The following is a 22,404-nucleotide window of genomic DNA, read 5'->3' on the forward strand; positions in this document are numbered from 1 at the left end:
GGCTGTGATTTATGAGGGATTGCAGAGTGCAGGGGGACCTTAGTGGGGTTTGGGATAGCAACAGAGGCTGGGCTGTATAGGCAGATCCAGCCTCTGTATGCAGATAACATTCTTTAAACACACCTCGGGTTCTCTTTAAAAGCAGATAAAATGGCAGTCTCAGTATCCCACTCAGTACAGTGTAACTTTAAACAATTTCTTTTAAAATAGAATTATGTCAGATGGTATCTTGTTTATGCTGGAATTTATTCATAAATAAACCATGAACAGAACGGCTGCAATGCTGAGTAACTGACCTGCATTTAAGTATGGCTGGAGCACTATTTGTGTACCCATTTCACACTTTCATGGATAACATTCTGTCTTCCTTTTTCTGTAGCCATTAGAGAGCTCTCTAATGTATGGAAAGCCCGAGCCACACACTGTTACAGCTGAACGGACTGATTAAAACCAGTGTAGAGCTATCCGCAGCCATTATTACCTAGTGGGTATTTCAGACAAATGAAATCCTGCATGTTAAATTAATTGTAAACTGGGGGTGGTGGGGCTACTGAGGCAAATATCTTTGACTACTTCCAGGCTCTGCAGGCTGGTCTAATGGCATGCTATGATACTGGTTGGTACCATAATGTCTCATTAACTCTCACAGAGCCAGAAGACAGACCGTTGATCACTGTAGCGGACAGACACAGTCACTTAACATAATAGGCAGATCTTTAAGTTTACAGAGGATTGCATGATAGTAAACAGTTGGTAGTGGTGTACACTATACAAGTTGCCACCTCAGCAATACAGGCTTCTGCCATGAAGGAGGCTCTACTGGGCCCCAGTGAATACTGGGATCTTGCTGGACTTACTGGGTTAAAAGCCTAACCACGTCTCTTGCCACACCCTTACCTGTCCCTTAGTGAAGCCTGGGATCTGTCTTGACTTCCTCTGTTGGAAGCCTAACCACGCCTCTTCCCACGCCCTTACTAGTCCATTGGTGAGGCCATTGCCTGGCCTCTAATAAGTGTCTCCTTGAGTTTGCCTTTAACAATGCTATCTGTGAATCTGACTTGAACCACGTCAGTAAGAAAGGACATTATTACCATTACATCATTGCCACAACATCGTGTCCTGCCTTCAGCTTATCCCTGCTGTTATTGTAAACACAACTGCCCCACGTCGTGTGCTATAGAGATTGTACATTTTCAGCTAAGCTGACACAATAATAGGATTATATCTGTAAAAATGACACGAAGCTATATGCGTTACAAGGCACAGCACAAGCATAAAAGGCAGGTCTATTAACCCACTTGTCTCTCACATCAAATGGTATAGAGAGTCACAGATTTGGTGATGATGGTGTGGTCCCTTGATACTGGAAGGCTTTATGACCAGAATAGTCAATACTGTAGGAACTGGTCCATTATATTCCTTCTCTTCTGACATTCCTTAGCTCGTGGTCCATACAGAGTCACGATGGCCAACATTATATACAACCAAACAGAGCCTCCTTTCCTCTTAGTCTGACTCACAGCATGTCCTTGCGATTGTGCGAGCTAGTCCGTTAAAATGTGCACAAAGGATGCTGGGAAAACACCTCTTCTATGCAGCTGGCCATCAACATATCCATTCTAGTGAAAAAACAAAAACAAAAATTAGGACATCAAAACTGACCCTCCAGCAGCCATCCTTTAACATGTCTATTTTCCAGTCATGCTCCTCCAATGGATCTGACAATGGGAAGACAACCTTGGATACTTACCCACCAGTTCTCATCCTCCTCTTCTGTGACTACAATAATCTCTCCTATACTAAATGTGAGTTCATCTTCTCTATCAGCCATGCAGTCAAACAGAGCCTTCACCCGACGGAGCCTGGGCTTGCTCTAAAAATCAGAAAACAAAAACGTGGTGTTAGATTTTTTTTTTTTTTTTTTTTTTTTTTTTTTTTAAGGAAAGAGAAAATCTGATATGGTGTAAATCAGTGCTGCACAAGCCATTGTGTAATTTAAAGTATACCTGAACCAAGGCAAAGCTACCTAAGGTAAGCACAGAGATATGTTCATGCTGTTTCCACATAACCCTGAGCATTTCTGCTCTCATCTCCCCAAGTCTCTGTTAACACTCATTACAAATTTAATTTTTGTTAAACATCATATTTTTGAGACAGGAAGAGGCAGGCTTTATGGGATTTAGTGGGGCAAATAAGAGAAGGGAATGGGAGGGAACATTACCGCAAGCCTGCCTCTCCCCGTCTGAAAAATTTTCATGGGGAAGGGGGGAGTGTGTGAATGGACAACACACAGAGGTGTGTGGACCCAGCCTTGCCGTCAGCTCTGTTTTCCAGATATGGCTGATAATCCAGAACATCCTTATTTTCAGCCATGACACAAACAAAAACTAACTACATGCCTCTCAGGCCCCCAATCCAGTTCACTTTTTCTCCAAGTTTTCTCCTAGGTGAGATTTTCAATTCTTATCTATAAAATGCCTTTTTGATCCACAAGCAAGCATGAAAAGCAAGAATATTTTTGACAAGTACTTTTTTGGTACTTTTTCAATTGTAGAGCTCTGAAAACTTACTTTAAACAGAAGTTGAAACATTATTTCCTAGGAGAAACTTAGGAGATAATGTGAAGTGAATAAGGTCCTCAGACTCTGAACAGTTAATATAGAGACACAATTAGTTTGCACTTTCTATTCAGGTGCTCAATCAGCTCACCTTCCTATAGGCTCGTACCAACTACACCAGGCATGGGCAAACTTGGCCCTCCAGCTGTTAAGGAACTACAAGTCCCACAATGCATTGCAGGAGTCTGACAGCCACAGTCATGACTCATAAAGGCAAATGCATTGTGGCACTTGTAGTTCCGTAACAGCTGGAGGGCCGAGTTTGCCCATGCCTGAACTACACAATTCTTCCAATGCAATTTTTTTTGAGCAATGAGTTATTTCCACGATGAGCAACATGGGTACAGGCGCGACATTACACGAGCAATATTTGGCGATAACGGTCAAGGCGGACCTTTAAAATCCTTAATGTTTCCGCACAAAGTACCGCGATTGCTTGACTTACCGTTCACGCCGTCATGTGCCCTGTCTGTGATCAGCCCTTATTTCAGCCTGAACAGCAAAAAATAAAATAAAATAAAAAAAAAAAAAAAAGATACTGAGGCAAGCAGCAGCTTCATGCAGAGTCTGCTTCTAAAGGTAGCCATACATCTAGCGATTCTGGCAGTCAATCGACCAAGAGATCTATGCTCGAATGTGATTGGCCGCCATAAACCTCAGGCCAATTCTCGATCGATTTCAGCATGAAATGTTTTGGAAATCAGCCTTGTGACACCGGCCTCGCAACACTCATCCGTTGCCCCCCTCTAATGTTTTATAGCCCCCCCCCCCCATCCCCTCCACCTCCCGGTGCCCATGCAGTTATACTTTAACTGTCTGCAATCTGCGCTTAGTGTCCTAGTTGTACTTTTACATTGAGCCCCCACATGGTTGCCTGCATTATAGCATGTGGGTGACATCACACACACACCCCGCATGCTACAGTGGGATGCGAAAGTTTGGGCAACGTTGTTAATCGTCATTAATTTCATGTATAAATCGTTAGTTGTTACGATAAAAAAATGTCTGTTAAATATATAATACAGGAGACACACAGAGTGATATTTGAGAAGTGAAATGACGTTTATTGGATTTACAGAAAGTGTGCAATAATTGTTTAAACAAAATTAGGCAGGTGCATAAATCTGGACACCACAAAAAAGAAATGAAATCAATATTTAGTAGATCCTCTTTTTGCAGAAATTACGCTTCCTTTTGGTTCCAATAAGACTGGATTCTGATTGAAGGTTTTTTGGACTATTCCTCTTTACAAAACATCTCTAGTTCATTCAGATTTGATGGCTTCTGAGCATGACAAACTCTCTAACTCACACCACAGTTTTTCTATTATATTCAGGTCTGGGAACTGAGATGGCCATTCCAGAACACTGTACCTGTTCCTCTGCATGAATGCCTTAGTGGATTTTAAGCAGTGTTTAGGGTCTAAAGATCCAGCCCCAGCGAAGCTTCAGCTTTGTCACAGATTCCTGGACATTGGTCTCCAGAATCTGCTGATACTGAGTGGAATCCATGCGTCCCTCAACTAACAAGATTCCCAGTCCCTGCACTGGCCACAAAGCCCCACAGCATGATGGATCCACCACCATATTTTACTGTAGGTAGCAGGTGTTTTTCTTGAAATGCTGTGTTTTTCCTCCATGCATAACACCCTTTGTTATGCCCAAATAACTCAATTTTAGTTTCATCAGTGCACAGCACCTTATTCCAAAATTAAGCTGGCTTGTCCAAATGTGCTTTAGCATACCTCAAGCGGCTTCGTTTGTGCTGTGGGTGGAGGAAAGGCTTCCTCTGCATACAGCATCTCCTTGTGTAAAGTGTGCCGAATGATTGAACGATGCACAGTGACTCCATCTGCAGCAAGATGATGTTGTAGGTCTTTGGTGCTGGTCTGTGGGTTGACTGACTGTTCTCACAATTGGTCGCTTCTGTTTATCCAAGATTTTTCTTGGGTTGCCACTTCGAGCCTTAACTTGAACTGAGCCTGTGGTCTTCCATTTCCTCAATATGTTTCTAACTGTGGAAACAGACAGCTGAAATCTCTAAGGGAGCTTTCTGTATCCTTCCCCTAAACCATGATGGTCAACAATCTTTGTCTTCTGGTCATTTGAGAGTTGTTTTGAGACCCCATGTTGCTACTCTTCAGAAAAATTTAAAAGAGGAAGGAAAATTTTGACCCCCTTAACCAGTTCACCCCCAAGGGTTTTTATCCTAACGGACCAGAGCAATTTTCAGTTGTCAGCGCTCCTCCCTTTTATTCCCTAATAACTTTATTACTACTTATCACAAGAAAATTATCTATACCTCGTTTTTTTCGCCACCAATTAGGCTTTCTGTGGATAGTACATTTTGCTAAGAATTTTTTTATTCTAAATGCATTTTAATGAGAAAAACAGAAAAAAAAAGAAAAAAAATCATTATTTCTCAGTGTTCAGCCTTTATAGTTTTAAAATTAAACATTCTCCTGTGGATAAAACAAACACGTTGTATTTGCCCAGTGGTCCCGATAATTAAACCGTTTAGATTATGTCCCTACCACAATGTATGGCGACAGTATATTATTTTGAAATATAAGTGGTTATTTTTCTGTTTGTTCTGGCCATAATTACAAGCCCCTATGTAATAAATTAAAATTAATTTTCCCCCATAAAATATAGAATAAAAAAAGCTGAGTCCCTAAGGCAACTATTTTTTTTTTTTTTTTTAAGCTGATTTTTTTTTTTACAAGTGTTTTTTTTGGGGGGGAGGGTTGGAAGTGTAATTTTATTAATGATGTGTATATACTTGAAAATGTATGTATTTTGTAAGTGTAATATACTTTTTGGCCACAAGATGGCGCTGGTGAACACTCATAGGACGTGTTCACTTTTTTTTTTTTTTTTTTTTACACACTTTATTAAACTGTTACATTTCCTGTTTATGTGAATGGACGTAGCCGCTGTTCACGGTCACGTCCATTCACTCCAGGCACTGCGATTGGGTAGAGGACTGTTCAGTCCTCTTCCCCAATCGCCCAGCACGGGATCCCGACGGTAATGGCGGCGGTAGCGGCGGACACACGGCGGTAGCAGCGGCGGGAATGCGCGACGTATTAAAACGTCATGTTGCTGTTAATAGCGGTAAGCATGACGTTTTAATACGTTAGGATGGCGGTAAATGGTTAAATACTCTTTCTCCTAATTGGATTCACCTGTGTATGTAGCTCAGGGGTCACTGAGCTTACCAAGCCAATTTGAGTTCCAATAATTAGTTCTAAAGGTTTTGGGATCCATAAAATGACAACAGAGCCCACATTTATGCACCTGCCTAATTTTATTTAAACAATTATTGTGCACTTTCTGTAAATGCAATAAACTTAATTTGACTTCTCAAATATCACTGTGTGTGTCTCCTATATGATATATTTGACGTTTTTTATCATAACAACCAACAATTTACACAGGAAAATCATGACGATTAACAACATTGCCCAAACTTTCGCATCCCTCTGTATATACTGGTAGTTACGTGGAGCTCGATTGTGGAAACAGGGCACAGACACTACGGGAACGTCGGACAGGTAAAGTATACCTGCATGGGGGTGGTGGTTTACAGCGGCCAGGGGTCTCCACTGAATTTGTCATTTGTGATTATTGAACGCAGGTACCATCACACACCCAATCAAGCATGTCGGCCCGAGATTTTCCAGCATATCTGATCCATAGATGCGACTATTTTCAGCCTGAAATTGGTGGAACTGTCAATTGGCATGCTTTTGGCAGCACAGATTTTCATCAGATTCGATAACTATCAAATCTGATGGTTGATTGACCACCAAGTCTAGAGATGTATGGCCACCTTAAAGGGACACTGTAGGGGGGGTCAAGGGAAAATGAGTTGAACTTACCCGGGGCTTCTATTGGTCCCCCGCAGACATCCTGTGCCCACGCAGCCACTCACCGATGCTCCGGCCCCGCCTCCGGTTCACTTCTGGAATTTCAGACTTTAAAGTCGGAAAACCACTGCGCCTGCGTTGCCATGTCCTCAATCCCGCTGATGTCACCAGGAGCGTACTGCGCAGACACAGACCATACTGGGCCTGCGCAATATGCTCCCGGTGACATCAATGGGATCGAGGACATGGCAACGCAGGCGCAGTGGTTTTCAGACTTTAAAGTCTGAAATTCCAGGCGTGAACCGGAGGCAGGGCCGGAGCATCGGTGAGTGGCTGCGCGGGCACAGGATGTCTGCAGGGGACCATTAGAAGCAGTGGGTAAGTTCAACTCATTCTCCCCCGACCCCCCCACAGTGTCCCTTTAAGTCTTTTCAGCTGAGCTGCATCAGGTCACCAGACCAAACAATATTTTAAAGTATACCCAAGCCAAAGCTCAAGTACAAAAAGTGATAATTACCTAAAGAGAGGGAAGCCTCAGGATCCTATTGAGGCTTCCCTCCCTGTGTCGTACCCCTCCCCTCGTTGAGCGCCCCCCCCCCCCCCGGAAGATTAGTGGCAATCAATTTTCAGCAATCATATCGGGGCCGTACATGCGCAGTAAGCTGGAGCATAATGTGCATAGGCGGCAACTGCACTGCCGTGCTGATGGCAGAGAAGGTCCGTGGCCCTAATGTGGAGGGGTGGGCGTTCACAAGTGAGAGGACAGAGCACGCGGAGGGAAGCTTCAATAGGATCCAGAGGCTTCCCTCTTTTTAGGTAATTTTCTCTTTTTGAACCCAATCTTTGGCTCGGGTTCCCTTTAAAAAGGAAACTTCTCCTTATAAATTTGCCAATAACACAGTTCAATGCTTCTCAAGTCTTTTTGTGGTGTAATGTTAGTAAAAAATAATCTCTCATTTATCCCAAGAGAAATGGTCAGAACATGCTGAGGGATAAGGATATCATTGCCTCATATGATAACATTCCAAATATTAAATGGTTTCACCAAGTCTACTACACACCACTAAGACTAGCTAAAATGGGCTCCTCTTATGATGATTGCTGCTTTAAAGGGGAACTGAAGAGAGAGGTATATGGAGGTTGTCATGTTTATTTCCTTTTAGACAATACCAGTTGCCTGGCAGCCCTGCTGATCCTCTGCCTCTAATACTATTAGCCATAGCCCCTGAACAAGCATGCAGCAGATCAGGTGTTTCAGTGGTTCAGACTTAAAAGTCTGATCTGACAAGACTAGCTGCATGCTTGTTTCTGGTTTTAATCAGATACTACTGCACAGAAATAGACCAGCAGGGCTGCCAGGCAACTGGTATTGATTAAAAGGAAATAAACATGACAGCCTCCATATACCTCTCTCTTCAGTTCCCCTTTAAGTGCAAAGCCCCTCATGCTAACTTTCATCACTGCGTATGGAGCTGCCCTTTAGTTAATAATGCGATTCTGGATATACAGCTATGCTTATTGGGGATCTTGGGAGATATACCCTGTAGCAAAAATCAATCTATCCTAATTAAAATCCTTCTACATTATGCCAGAAAAGCTATAACTTTAAAATGGAAACTACCGTCAGTCCCCTCTATAAGAGAGTGGAAAAAACTAGTAAATTCAGCGCTCCCACTATACAAAATCACATATCAGTCACAAAATCAATTTACATTTTTTTTTATAAAATCTGGTATAGATGGGTAAAATGCCACAGAAACTACAATCCCTAATCTCGATATAAACGTAGCTGTTCAAGACCTACAATGGGTTTAAAAGGCGTTTATAGATACATTTATATGCTTTATTGTCATCTTCATTATATCGAATGTCAGTAATACATGTAAGTTGTGAGAAATCAAAGTTTTGTCTAAACTACAATTATGTTCTGATCCAATGTTGATTGTAATCAAATAATTGATCTATGTCAATATGTACATGTGTGCTGGAATGGCCCTTTTTCTTTCTTATTTTCTAATTTATGTTTTCTTCATTGTATTGTTTCTTTAACCTCCTTTCGGGGTAAGCCGCGCAGGAGGTTTTCTCCGGCCCTGCTGGGCCGATTTGTTTAATTTTTTTTTTTTTTGCTGGACGCAGCTAGCACTTTGCTAGCTGCGTCAGCACACCGATCGCCGCCGGCCCGCGCCGTGAGGCCCCCCCCCCAGACCCCGTGCGCTGCCTGGCCAATCAGTGCCAGGCAGCGCTGAGGGGTGGTTCGGGACTCCCAATGACGTCCCGACGTCGGTGACGTCATCCCGCCCCGTCGCCATGGCGACGGGGGAAGCCCTCCAGGAAATCCCGTTCTTTGAATGAGATTTCCTGATCGAAGCGGGCGGGGGGATGCCGCTGAGCAACGGCTATCATGTAGCAAGCCCTGGGCTCACTACATGTTATAAGAAAAAATAAAATAAAAACAAAACTGCTGCGCTCCCTCCTGGCGGAAATTTTATATCGCCAAGGGGGTTAAAAAAAACAAAAAATTCTCTTTAAAAAAAAATAAAAAAATAATCTCTCCATTTCTATTTGCAGCCAGCTATACATTTCCAGAACTGACCATAAACTCAATGCTTCCTTTACAAACACTACTCTGGTGTGCTATCTGTCCATAAACTCCCATTTTCCAGCAACAATTGGCTGCACAGAGCAGGAGTTATTCAAGACCTGGACTAATCCATTGACTGGCAGCACATTTTAATACCTGATGTTCTGATCCTCCGAAATATTTTTTCATCAGTTTTACACATGCTGATCTATCCATCATGCCAAGAACATGCCATATCTACTTCATTGCCTTTCAGCTGGCATGGAAACTGGCAGCCAGTAACTTGCTCACCATACTCATCCTGCGTGGCATGGGCTGCGGGGGCTCCTGGGTGGGCACCGGTAGGTGATGCAGTTCTTGTACAGAGGACCCTCCTGGAGACGTGTTACTCTGGGCTGATCTTTGGTTTCCTGCTTTTGTATATCCATCTGTCCTATAATCAACTACAAAGAGCAGCACATGTAACATGCATTACCAGTCACTACTGTATAAGTCACTATTCTCAGTACTGCCTGCTGCCAGAATTAATTTAAACATTCATACAAAATCAATACACAGCTCAGTGGGTTAAATATAATTTTGCCTTCAAGGCAAAAGTAAACCCGAGGTGAAAAACTGATGAGATAAACAGTTGTATTTATACTCCTTCTCCTAAAAATGACTTTAAGATATACCATAGTTTTATTTTATATTTCAACATTTACAAAATAGAATGTTTTAATGCCTCTGTTCAATAGCGGTGTCTCAAGAGTTCGAGGCCCATATGAAATTCACTTTTTCTCATGACTATTTTCATACCTTGTCATAAAATGCATTTTTAAACTACCAGCAAGCAAGAAAATACAATCATTTTGATAGTGCTTTTTCACCAGCATTTGGGTACTTTTTCAATTGTTAAATGCTAAAAAAGTTATTTTAAAAAGAAGATTAAAGTAATCAGCTTGGAAGAACAAAGAGAAATCGAGAGCCCGATATGGTGTAGTATTGTTAAGTTGGTTGTGGTTAAAAGCAAAATATTTAGATATACTCACAAACTTGGGTTACCCATAGGCAACCACTTCAAGTGCAGGTCTCAAGTGTCGCTCTCTGTAGATAGGAAACGGGGTAGCACCCCTCCACCGAGGGTGGACTCAAGTATTCAGCAAGGCTTGGTGTACAGAGGCGCCAGAGTAGAATAAAAATGTTTAAAAACCGTCTAAAAGAGGGGGATGTTCAGGTGGACTTACCTCCCTCAAAAATATAAAACTCAATTAAGTCACAATATATCAATATAATTGAACTCCACTTAGTGCAACGCGTTTCGCAGGTGTGGTCCTGCTTCATCAGGCAAATAGGAGTATAACTCAATGGGTCTAGATGCAGAAATGAGCGCCTCTGTGGGAAGCCTCTGGATCCTCAAAGAGGCTTTCCCTTTCCCTCGCAGTCTTTCCGTTCCAGCTCTGGGCCCCCTCAAAGTTTCACAGAGCTTGCCTGCACTGCATAGATGGCTTACTCTGTGCGCACATGGGAGCTGCCTGCACAGTGTGGACAAGTTCCAGGCTTGCGGAGGGCTTAGCGGTGGGACAGCGAGGAGTCCCTGTCCCAAGGTAAGTACCAAAATTGGGACTTTTTTTTTTCCTTTAGGGACCTTTTAAAACATATGTTGTGTGCAATAATTAAGCTTGAAATATAGTAAATCATTCAGGGTACCCAGTTTTACAGTAAATCCTGGTTCCTGCATCAAAACCACTTTCTATATCTATATATTGCTGTATACTGGTATGTAGCCCTGCCCTTCCAGCGATGTCACAGCCTAGGCTGTTTAGATATGCGGTATCCTCCTCCCTGAGCATTCTGGGAGACTAGTTATATATTGTACTGGCTTCAGAACGCTCAGTCAACATTCCGCAGAGCTGCACCTCTGATAAATTTCAGAATGTAAATCAGGGCGTGAAATTGGGGGGGGGGGGGGGGGGGGGAGGGGGCACTGGTTTACAATGAGCAAACTAATTTAGAAAGCGATATTGTAAAAAATAAGCAGTTTTCTTAGTTGCATTATTCTCAGTACAGTTCCTCTTTAAGTGAGCAAGTGTGGCTCCCCATGATGCATCACTCTCAATATGCAAATCATATATTTATGCTGCTGAACGCCAGCACACTGTGCATCCTGAACTGCAAGTGTATAGTGAGCCAGCCTGTAGCATACACATTTTATAGAGCCATAGCAATCCAACATGCATACAGCACCATTTTAGCCTTTTGGTCCTCATCAGTGCATGGCATGGATGTATAAGGCTGTATAGGATAGGCATTGGACCAACCGCTTATACTCTCCAATTGGTTCTTTAACACCAAGGGCTATCTGGGTACTTTGAATTCCTTGAGTTGTAAAGGAATACTGTAAGAAAAAAAGAGCCCCTGGGGGCTACTTACTTCAGGAAGGGGAATCCCATGGCCCCTAATGAGGCTTCCCCCATCATCGTAAGCCTCAGGGACCCTGCGCTAAAAATCAGTCGACTAGCTGGTCTGTGGCGTGCAGGTGCAATAGCGACTGCAAGATTTAACATCTGCGCAGGCATAGTAGTGGCCTTCTGATGGGCTCTAGTGGAACAAGTCAAGCCCGATCGGGTCCGCTCTACTGTGCAGGTGCGACTCGCCTGCAGAGCAGAGCGGGCCCTATCGAGCTCGGCTATTTCTGCCTGCCCAGGAGCGCAGAAGGCAAGTATTGATAGGTCCTTCTGTTCGGGGGCTGGATCGCTGAGGCTTAGGAGAATGGGGGGGGGGGGGGGGGGCGAGCCGCTACTAGGCCTGTGCTAGAGAAGGTAACTATTTACATGCCCACTGTTCGAAGGGCTTCTAGTGCTGCCACTGTGCAATGGAGGAGGATGGAGGAAGTCTCATTAGTATCCAGAGGCTTCCCCCTCCCAAGGTAAGTACCCCCCCAGGGGAAGTTTTCTTTATTACAGATTTACTTTAAGAAAGCAAAATTATATTTAGCATCACTTTTTTAGTGAGAGGGTTCTGTCTCTTATCCTTTTATACCCTCCAGGTGGTTCTGGGTCACCATTAGCTCTCTAGGTACTCCTCAGTGGGTTAACCAGGTTTTCCTGTGTAAGGCTGTCGGCTGCATTGATCAGTAGGTATAGAAGAGCTGTAACTGTGTGATTGGAAAATGTTCCTCTACAGAGGTCGGCGTATCCACATGCAGAATGCCACACTATTGGACTACAGATCAGTTCTACTCCTTTACTTCACAATTCAATAAATGGAGCTGTGTTGTTGGCTTTGAGCCACACAACGCCTGTAAATCAGAGCCAAACCGCAGTGCAGATAGTGTTCAATAAGTCCTATTATTGCAGCTGAAACAGCTATATAAGCCACTGTTCATTGGGGAATAAAGCTTCTCTGACCTCATAAGTGATGTATCAGGCCATGGGATTTTTAATGTTAGGTTATAGGTCAGTTTAACGATAGGCCAGGATTACTAGAAGAATTAATAAGGTGATAGCCAATGGCAAATCAGGAGGTAGGTTAGTGTCAAGGTCCGGTTAATCTCAGCACCAGTGATTGGTGCAAGTATCACTAGGGCATAGAGTCTAAGTGGGCACAGGTCTTCAAACCAGCCCACCCCGCAAGGGCCGTCACCCCTAGCAGGTGGCAGACTACTTTACTGCCTGGTGCCCACAAGGTCACACACCCCAGGGCTGCCCCACCAGTAATGACAAGAACAGGAGGGGTGAACCCTGCAGTAAGGGAAGGACGGACTGAAGACAGGACTGAATGAGAGGTTTGACTGAACGGAAGTGGCAGAAATGACCTGATCGGGCGGACTGGACTGACTGAACAGGTTGGCAATAACAGACTGACCAGGGGAAGGGCATGGGTACAACACTGAGCAGTGAGTGGCCAGGGTTTAAATACCCCAGCCTTTACGGCAGTTCTACAGCTCCGCCCCCCCCCCCCCCCCTCATGGCTACAACTGGCGTCCAACCGGGACAGCATCTGAAAAGGCCCTTGCGTTGCTAGCCTCCGGGCTGATGGAGCGGTGCAGAACTAATGTAGTGAGTGGTGTAACAATGCCCTCTGCCAGCGCTCGATCAAGTCAATCCACAAGGCAGGTCACTCAACAATAGGCAGAGGGGGATGGGAGCCCCTATACACACAGTAGATTTTTGATAGAGGCGATAATCATTGGCTGTCTCAGATGAGTTTAATTCAGAGTGTAATTTGAGGGGTGGTGGTGGGAAAAGGGTATAGAAGATTAGACATGGGAAATATTGCTGTTAGACTATATGTCAGGCAAGCAAGGACTGGAAGAATCTGGTAGAAGGTGGAGACTGGCTGTACATGGTCACTACATGTCCCCTGGAGTTCACAAAGAGAAATGATATCAGGTTTGCACTCCCTGTCCTGCACTTAGTAGAATGTCAGTAACTGTGTGAGTTTGAATGCTGACATCTCTGGCATTTTACTATCGACAATACTGCTGGATCGGGCACCCAAATTAACTTGGCACCTTCTCTACATGTGCGCTTTGGGGCTAGGAATCTATTGCGTAATAAACCTAACTTACACATCCAGGTGGTGCTAATCAGAATATAAAAAGCTCAAGGGAATTTGCTGTATTCATCCAATCAACACTAAACTCAGAGGTATGACAAACTAAAGTTGGCCATACTTGATAGGACAGCATAGCCTGATTTTCTCTCTGTTTAATTTGACGCATGTGTGGTGTCAAGTAACAAGGCGCTTGCATGCCTTGGGTAAAAATCCATATATTTAAAAAAAAAAAAGTGCTTCCTGATAAGCGGAAGGACAGTGGACGGCATTGAAGGCGGAGATCTGTGACGACATGACGCTGCCAGCGCTTAAAACGTGGAAGTGGTGAGTAATTCTGCACATGTCTCCCCGCCGCCGAGCCCGCACTTGCCACCGCTAAATGGAGGGGGAGAGAGGCAGAAGGAGGGGTCCCAGGTGAGGGAGGGGGGGGGGGGATATTTCCCGCCTCCCCACCGCTGCCCCCATTGCCCCTCCTTCTAGCGCTGCTTCCCCCCTCCTGGGACATCTATACTGGGGGCAACTGTACTAGCTATACTGGGGGCAACTAAACTAGCTATACTGGGGCAACTATACTGGGGGCAACTATACTAGCTATACTGGGGGCAACTAAACTACCTACGCTGGGGGCAACTAAACTACTTACGCTGGGGGCAACTGAACTAGCTATACTGGGGGCAGCTATACTAGCTATACTGGGGGCAACTAAACTAGCTATACTGGGGCAACTAAACTAGCTATACTGGGTGGGGGGCAACTATACCAGCTATACTGGGGACAACTATATTAGCTATACTGGGGGCAACTTTACTGGGGAAACTATACTGGGGGCAACTATACTAACTTCATTGGGGGCAACTAGCTTCACTGGGGGCAGCTATACTGGGGGAAACTACTAGCTATACTGGGGCAACTATACTAGCTAATACTTTAAATTACAGTTAGCTCCACCCTCATCCGTCATGACCACGCCCATTTTTGCCGCGAAGCACGCCGCAGGTTGTGGCCACGCTTATTTTTTTAAGGTGGGGGTGTGTCTTTTAATACCCAGCACCGGGTGCCAAATGCCCTAGGTACGCCACTGCGACACTGCACAAACTTTGAAAAGCACCCAGGGCCAGATTTACACTTTGGGAGCTTGCAGGCACAGAGATTCTGGCACCCTAATTTTTACCCCTAAACACAAGCCACGCCCCCAATCCCAGCCCTTATTTTCTTATATCACATAAAGAGCTAAATATACATGAACCTAGCAGCGCGATAATTCAAAGAGTGGGTCTTCCCAGGAAAATCCTGGATCTGGCCCTCTCTACTTTAATAATAAAAACAATTATAATAGTTATATACATGGCCCTAGTTCCCTTACAAAACCGGTTACACATTGTCGGGGGCAGGGCTACACACGACTGGGGGCTACACACAACTAAGTCACCACCTTACATTGCATCAAGCCCACCCCCCACCAAGATGAGAAGAGCAAGCAGCAAATGGCAGTGTGCGTGGCCAAAGTGCACAGCTGATCTGTGCTGCAGCTGGTGCAGTGCAGGGACAGAGGGAGGAGAATGCAATACCCACACCACCCACCACGGTGGTGTGGGTATTGCATTCACTATCGCAGAAGGCACGGATTAAGCCTCGGACCTCCGCCCCTAACTACGTGCCTGCAGCTGCCAGACTGGAGCCAGGTGGTAAGTGACCTCTCCCTCCGTCTCTGCTGAGAGAGGGGAGCCGCCTTTGCCACAGTGCTTTATGGTAAATCCGGCCCTGGAAGCAGTGGTTTAAAGGACAACTGTAATAATAGGGATATGGAGGCTGCCATATTTATTTCCTTTTAAGCAATACCAGTTGCTTGGTTGTCCTGCTGATCCTCTGACTCTAATCCTTTTAGCAATAGGCCCTGAAAAAACATGCAGCAAATCTGGTGTTTCTGACATTATTGTCAGATCTGACAAGATTAGCTGCATGCTTGTTTCTGGTGTGATTCAGACACTTCTGCAGCCAAATAGATCAGCAGGACTGCCAGGCAACTGGTATAGTTTAAAGGAAAATAGATATGGCAGCCTCCATATTCTTGCTTCAGTTGTCATTTAAGGTATTGGCAACTTGTTGATGTCCTCGTTTACATTCTAAATACATTGGTAACATGATAAAGGCAGCCTTTTTACAACTACCTTTCGGTGGAACTTCTGGCACTTCATGAAGGCTGCTGAGTTTTGGAGATCCAATACTGTAACCAGACAAAATAAAAATAATTTAAAAGGCTTATACACTACTTATTCTTAGATTTACATCAGCAGGGCAACATGCAAATTTCTCCATGCAAAGGAAGTTTTAAACAAATAAAATCTGATAAAAAAGTTGAAGGGTAATTTATCTCCAAACCCAGTTTCACCTTGCTCTTTCACCTCTGAGAAAAGAGCGGAGAAGGGGAGGAGCCTGTGTGGCCACACCCACTTTGTACAAACCTGGGTCTCCTGGATACAACTTCTGATTGGAGATATTTGGAGGGAGATGTACAGCAGGAACCGTAATCTAAAAAACAAAAACAGTATTTGTAACGTCCCACAGAGGTTTCCACAATGATCTACAAGCATGGATCAGGATGTATCTAGTCTATAAGGGCCCGTTTCCACTAGCGCGAATTCGCATGCAGACAACGCATGCGGATTCGCATAGGCAATACAAGTGGATGGGACTGTTTCCACTTGTCAGTTTTCATTTGCGTTTTTATGTGCAGGATTTTTCTGCACGGTAGACCCTGCAGAATTCGCCTGCGTGTGGAATGCAGGCGATTCGCAGGTAATGTATTTAATAGGGAAATCGCATGCGTTTTTTGTATGCGTTTTTTCCCGCGATTTCGCATTGAAAGTAATGTAAATTGACACAGGCAGTGACATGGTTAAAATCGCATATACCCTGCCTATGCGAAATCGCATGCGAAATCGCGGCAAAACGCATGCGGAATCGCACCCGCATGCGATTTTGTCAACGGTGATATGCGGCGATTCCGCACCGCACTAGTGGAAACGGGCCCTAAGTCCCAGCTATAAATTCACATGCATTGATTCAAAGTTCATTATTTTACTTGCAGCAAAAACATACGTATTTTGAAAATGAATGTATTTAAAAGAAAAATGAAATGTTAGGAAACTTGATGGATATAATTCAGCCTCTACTGCAAAATCTAATGGATCAGCTCCTCATAAAGGGAATCTGAAGTGAAAATAAACTTATGATATAGTGATTTGTATGTATAGTACAGCTAAGAAATAAAACATTATTAGCACAGATATGAGTCATATTATTTCCAGTACAGGAAGAGTTGAGAAACTTCAGTTATCGATGCAAAAAAAGCTTCTTTGAGGTCTCCGACCCAACTTGTGCCGGCTACAGTGCTGTTTTCTGAAGTGCTTATCTCAACCTGTCTCTCACTGTTACTTGTTTAAAGTGTATATGTTGGGCATAAAATAAAAAATCAAGTCTTTATTTTTATCTGGTAAACAAGTAATACGGATGCTAACCAGGCAATCCAAAAGTTAAAATCTCTTACTTTTCTTGTTTATAAATGATCATTCCCCAGTTTACCTGACTCTTATTTGGTACGTTGCCGCACAAAGAAGTTGCAGGGCATGCTGGGTTTTTTTTTTTTTTGCTTCTTTATTTCCCCTCAGACTTAACTAATGCACAGAAGCAAAAAAAGGACAACCCAGCATGCCCTGCAACTTCCTTTGTGTGGCAATGTACCAAATAAGAATCAGGTAAACTGGGGAATGATCATTTATAAACAAGAAAAGTAAAAGAGATTTTAACTTTTGGATTGCCTGATTAGCATCCTCATTACTTGTTTACCAGATAAAAATATAGAATTGATTTTTGATTTTATGCCCGACAGTTACTCTTTAAGGTTTTTCTGCCAGGAAGTTCAAAGGTTCATTAGCTCTGCTCTGTTTCATCATTTAAAATGCAGAGTGTAATTTGTAAACTGCAAATATTAGAGAATGATACAATGTTATGGAAAAACAGCTATATAAATGAAAATAAAATTATGAGACTATTTTCTTTGGTACAAATGTTCTATGAATTATTCGTACTACACATACAATTCATTATATCAGAATGTTTTTGTTGCTTTAGTGTCACTTTAAATATCACTAAAATTAAAAATAAATTGCAATAAACCGGTATCAGTGCTGCAAAATTATTTTTATAATCTAATGTTATTAAAATGATCATTTCATTATAATTTATTCTAGAGCTGACTCGGAGCGACCCTAGACCCCATTACTACTGAAACAAGTCGACAGTGTGGATTGGAGGAACACACGTCTGATGGCCCACTCTGGAAGGTACCCAACTTTGTCTCATGATTTCATGACTTGACACACAATGAGCTACTGTATGTATGTACTGAAGTGACCTGCTGGCCAAAAACCCCAGGGAAGATGGGAGGAAATTGCAAATTCATCCATGTATTTTATCTACCGCTTACTATCTATAATACACTCTTCATGCAGCCTCTGGAAGGTCACCATTTTATTAAGTTGTTTAATGAATATCTAATGGCTGTAGTTTATTGTACTGGAATTGTTACAGCCCTTGGAAATTTGTGCTAGCAGCGATTGCCACTTACTGATTTTGTGTATGGCCATCACCCTACCATGAGCATAAATATGAGATAAATGCTAGATTTCATTCAATTCAAGCTGATTATTTAAACAGGACTGGTTTGTGAATACATGGGTGCTAAAAGAGCTTAAATTACCCTAAAAACCCTCTAAAAATGGGAGGTAGTGGTGGACTTACCTCCCAACAGATGACACAATAGTTCTATTTCAGTATAGAATACAATTTTTATTAGGATTTACGCCTCTTTGTTGTGACGCATTTTGCGAGTCAAACCTGCTTCCTCAGGCAAGAGGGGAGTAACCGTGGAGAATCTCTCAGTGCATGGGGCGTTTCACAACGTCCCAGTCATCTCTCTGCCCCACTGCATAGCAACAGAATGTGTTGTTAGCTACACAGCTGATGCATCTGTACAGGCCAGTCCAGCGATGTCGCCCAGGGCGACATCAATCAAAGGTGTGTTTTTTTTTAGCATTCAGTAAAGAGAACAGTGTTCTGTATGCAAATGAAGCACACAGAAAATTCAAGGTGCTCGCCTGAAGAGTAAACAGAAGCAAATTAGTTTGATCTGGGTGAGCAAACACTGCTATAAAAAAAAAAAAAAAAAGAGCTGGAAAGTTTAAATGTTCATATAAGCATCTGACTGAACCAGATTATACCTTACTTTTCACAGCTTTGGGGATCAAACTGAACTCGTTAAATTGAATATAGGAATAGATGTGTAGGGAATTTCTAAATACTATTACTCCTACAAATACAATGTATTATCTTACTGGGAGGGAGAAGGCACCCCAAAAAAATAACCATGGATGTAATAATTACTGTATAAAATGGTTTACCTCTAAAAAGAAGGGGCAATGCCAATACAGGATAGAAATTGTAATAATCAGACACAAAAATAATAATGCATTTCGCGTTTTTGGGGCGCCTTCTCCCTCCCAGTGATATTGTTTACGGCCCCCTAGCTATTAGAGGTTGCTGTCAATTGTTTGTTTTGTCTACCCAAACAATCGTTTTTTCTGTAGTATGACCCATACATTTGAAGACAAAGAACCCGAGTGGGGACGGGATTTCCTCACTGGTTTTTATACTGTGGTTGCTGGTCTTGCAGCCCACCTTTGTGAGTACCTCATCACTTTGTATTTATCCACAACCGCTTGGGTAATGTATTTCAATGGGATGGTGCACACCGGAGCGGCTCGTTTTTTCCACAAACGCAAACTCAGGGGCTGCAGCATTTTTTAGATTTCTGAGGCGTTTCTGCCTCAATGGTAAAGTATAGGAAAGTGGAAAACTGCTCTGAAAAACGCTAGATCAGAGCGGTTTTCCAGGCGTTTTTGTTACAGAAGCTGTTCAGTAACACACAACACAAACGCTAGGCATGTTTAGAAAATTTCTCTAAACATGCCTAGAATTGCTCTGAAAATCTGCTTCAAAAACCTCTAGCGTTTTTCTGATCTGCTAGAGGTTTTTAGTGTGCACTGGCCCTTACTCTGTGTTTTTCCTGTATCCGTAGGAAGTCTTGGGACTCCTCTGTACTACACACCTCCTCACAATGTATTATCTTATACATTTACGTTTAGCTCAGGCTCACATTCAGATTAAATAAGTGGTCCTGTTAAATCATTTTGGTTGCAGGGAAATTGGCATAGGTGGTCTTTGTGCCATGTGGCAGAAGCTTTCCCTATAGGCTGGCTGCTTTGTGCAGTTTGTCTGGAGAAGTCCCCTTAGGCTGAACAAGAAACGGCGTCTGACACACTCAGAACAGCCCAAGCTGCAAGCAGAGGAGATTCTGCTAGAATGTCAATGACTGCAGACACAAGATCATAGACAGGCAGCAATGGCTGAGCAGAGGTCTGTCTGATCAAAAGCATTTGAGGACCTGTACTGAAAATAACATAATTATTAAAATTACTTATATTTTACAATAATCATTTATAAATTACCATATTTAGTTTTTATATCCAATAGATCACTGCGCTTGCTCAAATACCCTGTAACAACAAAATTCAGAATATGCAGTGCCCAGCATTGCCTTCAACAAGCCATGTTTAGCACCCCGTGCCGCACTCCAGAGGGGTGCTAAACATGGCTTGTTGAAGGCAATGCTGGGCACGATGTGCATATTCTGAATTTTTTGTTACAGCGTATTTGAGCAAGCGCAGTGATATTAAGATCTCCAGTGGAGCGCAGTATATTTCCGCATATTTAGTGTTGGTAGAATCTTTCCTCATCGTAATTTTCATTCTAAAAATGTATCACAGTTTGCGACATCTTTACTATTGGCGGTGCAGCGATGCAGATTTTTTTTTTTTCAACTCTGTGTTCCAAAGTTAGTAGAAATAATACCTGGTTTCCCAGAATTCTCTGAGAGTGAGTGTATGGGGGAGGGGGTAAGGCTAAGGGGTGCATGCACGCATCAAATTTTAAACAATCATTTTACCATGTAATATGAAGGTTTGCCTATGCAATCTGCTCATAGTATTCAATATGTGTTGAACCCCATACTACATGGAGGTGGTAAAAATTTGGTCAGTGATTGGCCAATCATAATTGAAAGTGTGTACCATGAGCAAGCCTACTTAACCTGCTGGGCGGTCTGGACGAGCTCAGCTCGTCCAGTACCGCCGGAGCCTGCCGCTCAGGCCCTGCTGGGCCGATTTGGCTCAAATAAAAAGCAGCACACGCAGCCGGCACTTTGCCAGCCGCGTGTGCTGCCTGATCGCCGCCGCTCTGCGGCGATCCGCCGCGAGCAGCGGCGAAAGAGGGTCCCCCCAGCCGCCTAAGCCCAGCGTAGCCGGAACAAAAAGTTCCGGCCAGCGCTAAGGGCTGGATCGGAGGCGGCTGACGTCAGGACGTCGGCTGACGTCGATGACGTCACTCCGCTCGTCGCTATGGTGACGATGTAAGCAAAACAAGGAAGGACGCTCATTGCGGCCTTCCTTGTTTATTCTGGGCGCCGGAGGCGATTGGAAGATCGCCTCCGGAGCGCCCTCTAGTGGGCTTTCATGCAGCCAACTTTCAGTTGGCTGCATGAAATAGTTTTTTTTTTATTAAAAAAAAAAACCCTCCCGCAGCCTGCCTGGCGATCTTAATAGAACGCCAGGCAGGTTAAAAGATAAGACACTGGTTGCTTCCTGTACCACAAATTGTACTTGCTATACAGATTTTAAGTTTACTTTACACCCTATAAATATTTATTGTTTGATGTAAACAGTGGCGCTCTTGCACCACATAATCCTTAGCTATGACCAATCTGCCAAGCTCCACCCCTCTCATTCAGTATCTTCAAGAAGTCATTGCTTCTTTATCCCCCTTAAAGTAGGCCTGAAGTGGGAGGGATATGGAGGCTGCCATATTTATTTCCTTTTAAAGAATACCAGTTGCCTGGCAGCCGTGCTGATCTATTTGGCTGTAGTAGTGTCTGAATCACACACCTGACACAAGCATGCAGCTAATTCACTGAGACTTCAGTCAGAAGCATCTGGCCTGCATGCTTGTTCAGAGCCTATGGCTAAAAGCCTGGTACACACTTTCAATTATGATGGGCCAATCATTGACCAATTTTACCACCTCAATGTAGCATGAGGGTCAACAGATTTTAAATACTTGATTAAGTAAGCTCTCATACAACATGGAGGTGATAAAATTGGCCAATCAAAATTGGATGTGTGTACGCACCCCAAAATTTGTGTTTTTAGTGTGTCTACCTGGTTTAAAATCTGTTTACGCCCGAAATGACTGCCACCCGTAGCAATCGGATGCGGTTGGGGACTCAACGCTGTATAGATGCATCTCTGTGCTGTTGCCTAGTGATGCATCCGTACAGCACTGGGGCCCCAAAACTATGCGCCTTAGTGTTCGCATGCAATCACTACAGATGCACAGACTGGCAATAATGGTCCGCTACATGCCCAAAATAGTATCAAAATATGGCATGTATGGGTGCATTTTAATCAGAACAAACCTAAAAATATATTTTTAGGTGTATTATAACTGTGGCCCTTATGTAAAAAATAGGAAGGGTAAAAAATGAAGAAAAGTGTATTTTCTGCATTTACTTCTATTCTTTACATGTAGAAAGACTATAAACGTAACCTCTCTGCGACCGCATAATGCAGGATTGCGGCCGCAGAGTGTCGCTCTCATTCCTCGATCACGCCATGGGGCGTGGT

At 43.4% G+C, this 22,404-nt stretch overlaps 1 protein-coding gene and 1 long non-coding RNA gene across 10 annotated transcripts in view; one reads left to right on the plus strand and one right to left on the minus strand.

Moving 5' to 3' along the window:
- Positions 1-22,404, plus strand: part of LOC137542039 (uncharacterized) — a 713,380-nt gene that overhangs the window by 156,121 nt on the left and 534,855 nt on the right. For all 8 annotated transcript variants that reach the window (XR_011025333.1, XR_011025337.1, XR_011025331.1 and 5 more), the window contains one exon: positions 17,860-17,952. This is a non-coding gene — a long non-coding RNA (uncharacterized lncRNA). The remainder of the gene's footprint in view (positions 1-17,859; positions 17,953-22,404) is intronic.
- The window catches only part of LOC137542033 (arf-GAP with SH3 domain, ANK repeat and PH domain-containing protein 1-like), a 307,340-nt gene continuing 285,060 nt past the window's right edge, over positions 125-22,404 (minus strand). For both annotated transcript variants that reach the window (XM_068263631.1, XM_068263630.1), the window contains 5 exons: positions 16,072-16,138; positions 15,778-15,833; positions 9,362-9,513; positions 1,751-1,873; positions 125-1,619 (listed from right to left, as the gene is read on the minus strand). In XM_068263631.1, the coding sequence (XP_068119732.1) occupies positions 1,545-1,619; positions 1,751-1,873; positions 9,362-9,513; positions 15,778-15,833; positions 16,072-16,138 (473 nt within the window). In that variant the 3' untranslated portion in view covers positions 125-1,544. The remainder of the gene's footprint in view (positions 1,620-1,750; positions 1,874-9,361; positions 9,514-15,777; positions 15,834-16,071; positions 16,139-22,404) is intronic.

Source organism: Hyperolius riggenbachi, chromosome 12, assembly GCF_040937935.1.
Source record: "Hyperolius riggenbachi isolate aHypRig1 chromosome 12, aHypRig1.pri, whole genome shotgun sequence".
Lineage (NCBI taxonomy): Eukaryota > Metazoa > Chordata > Amphibia > Anura > Hyperoliidae > Hyperolius > Hyperolius riggenbachi.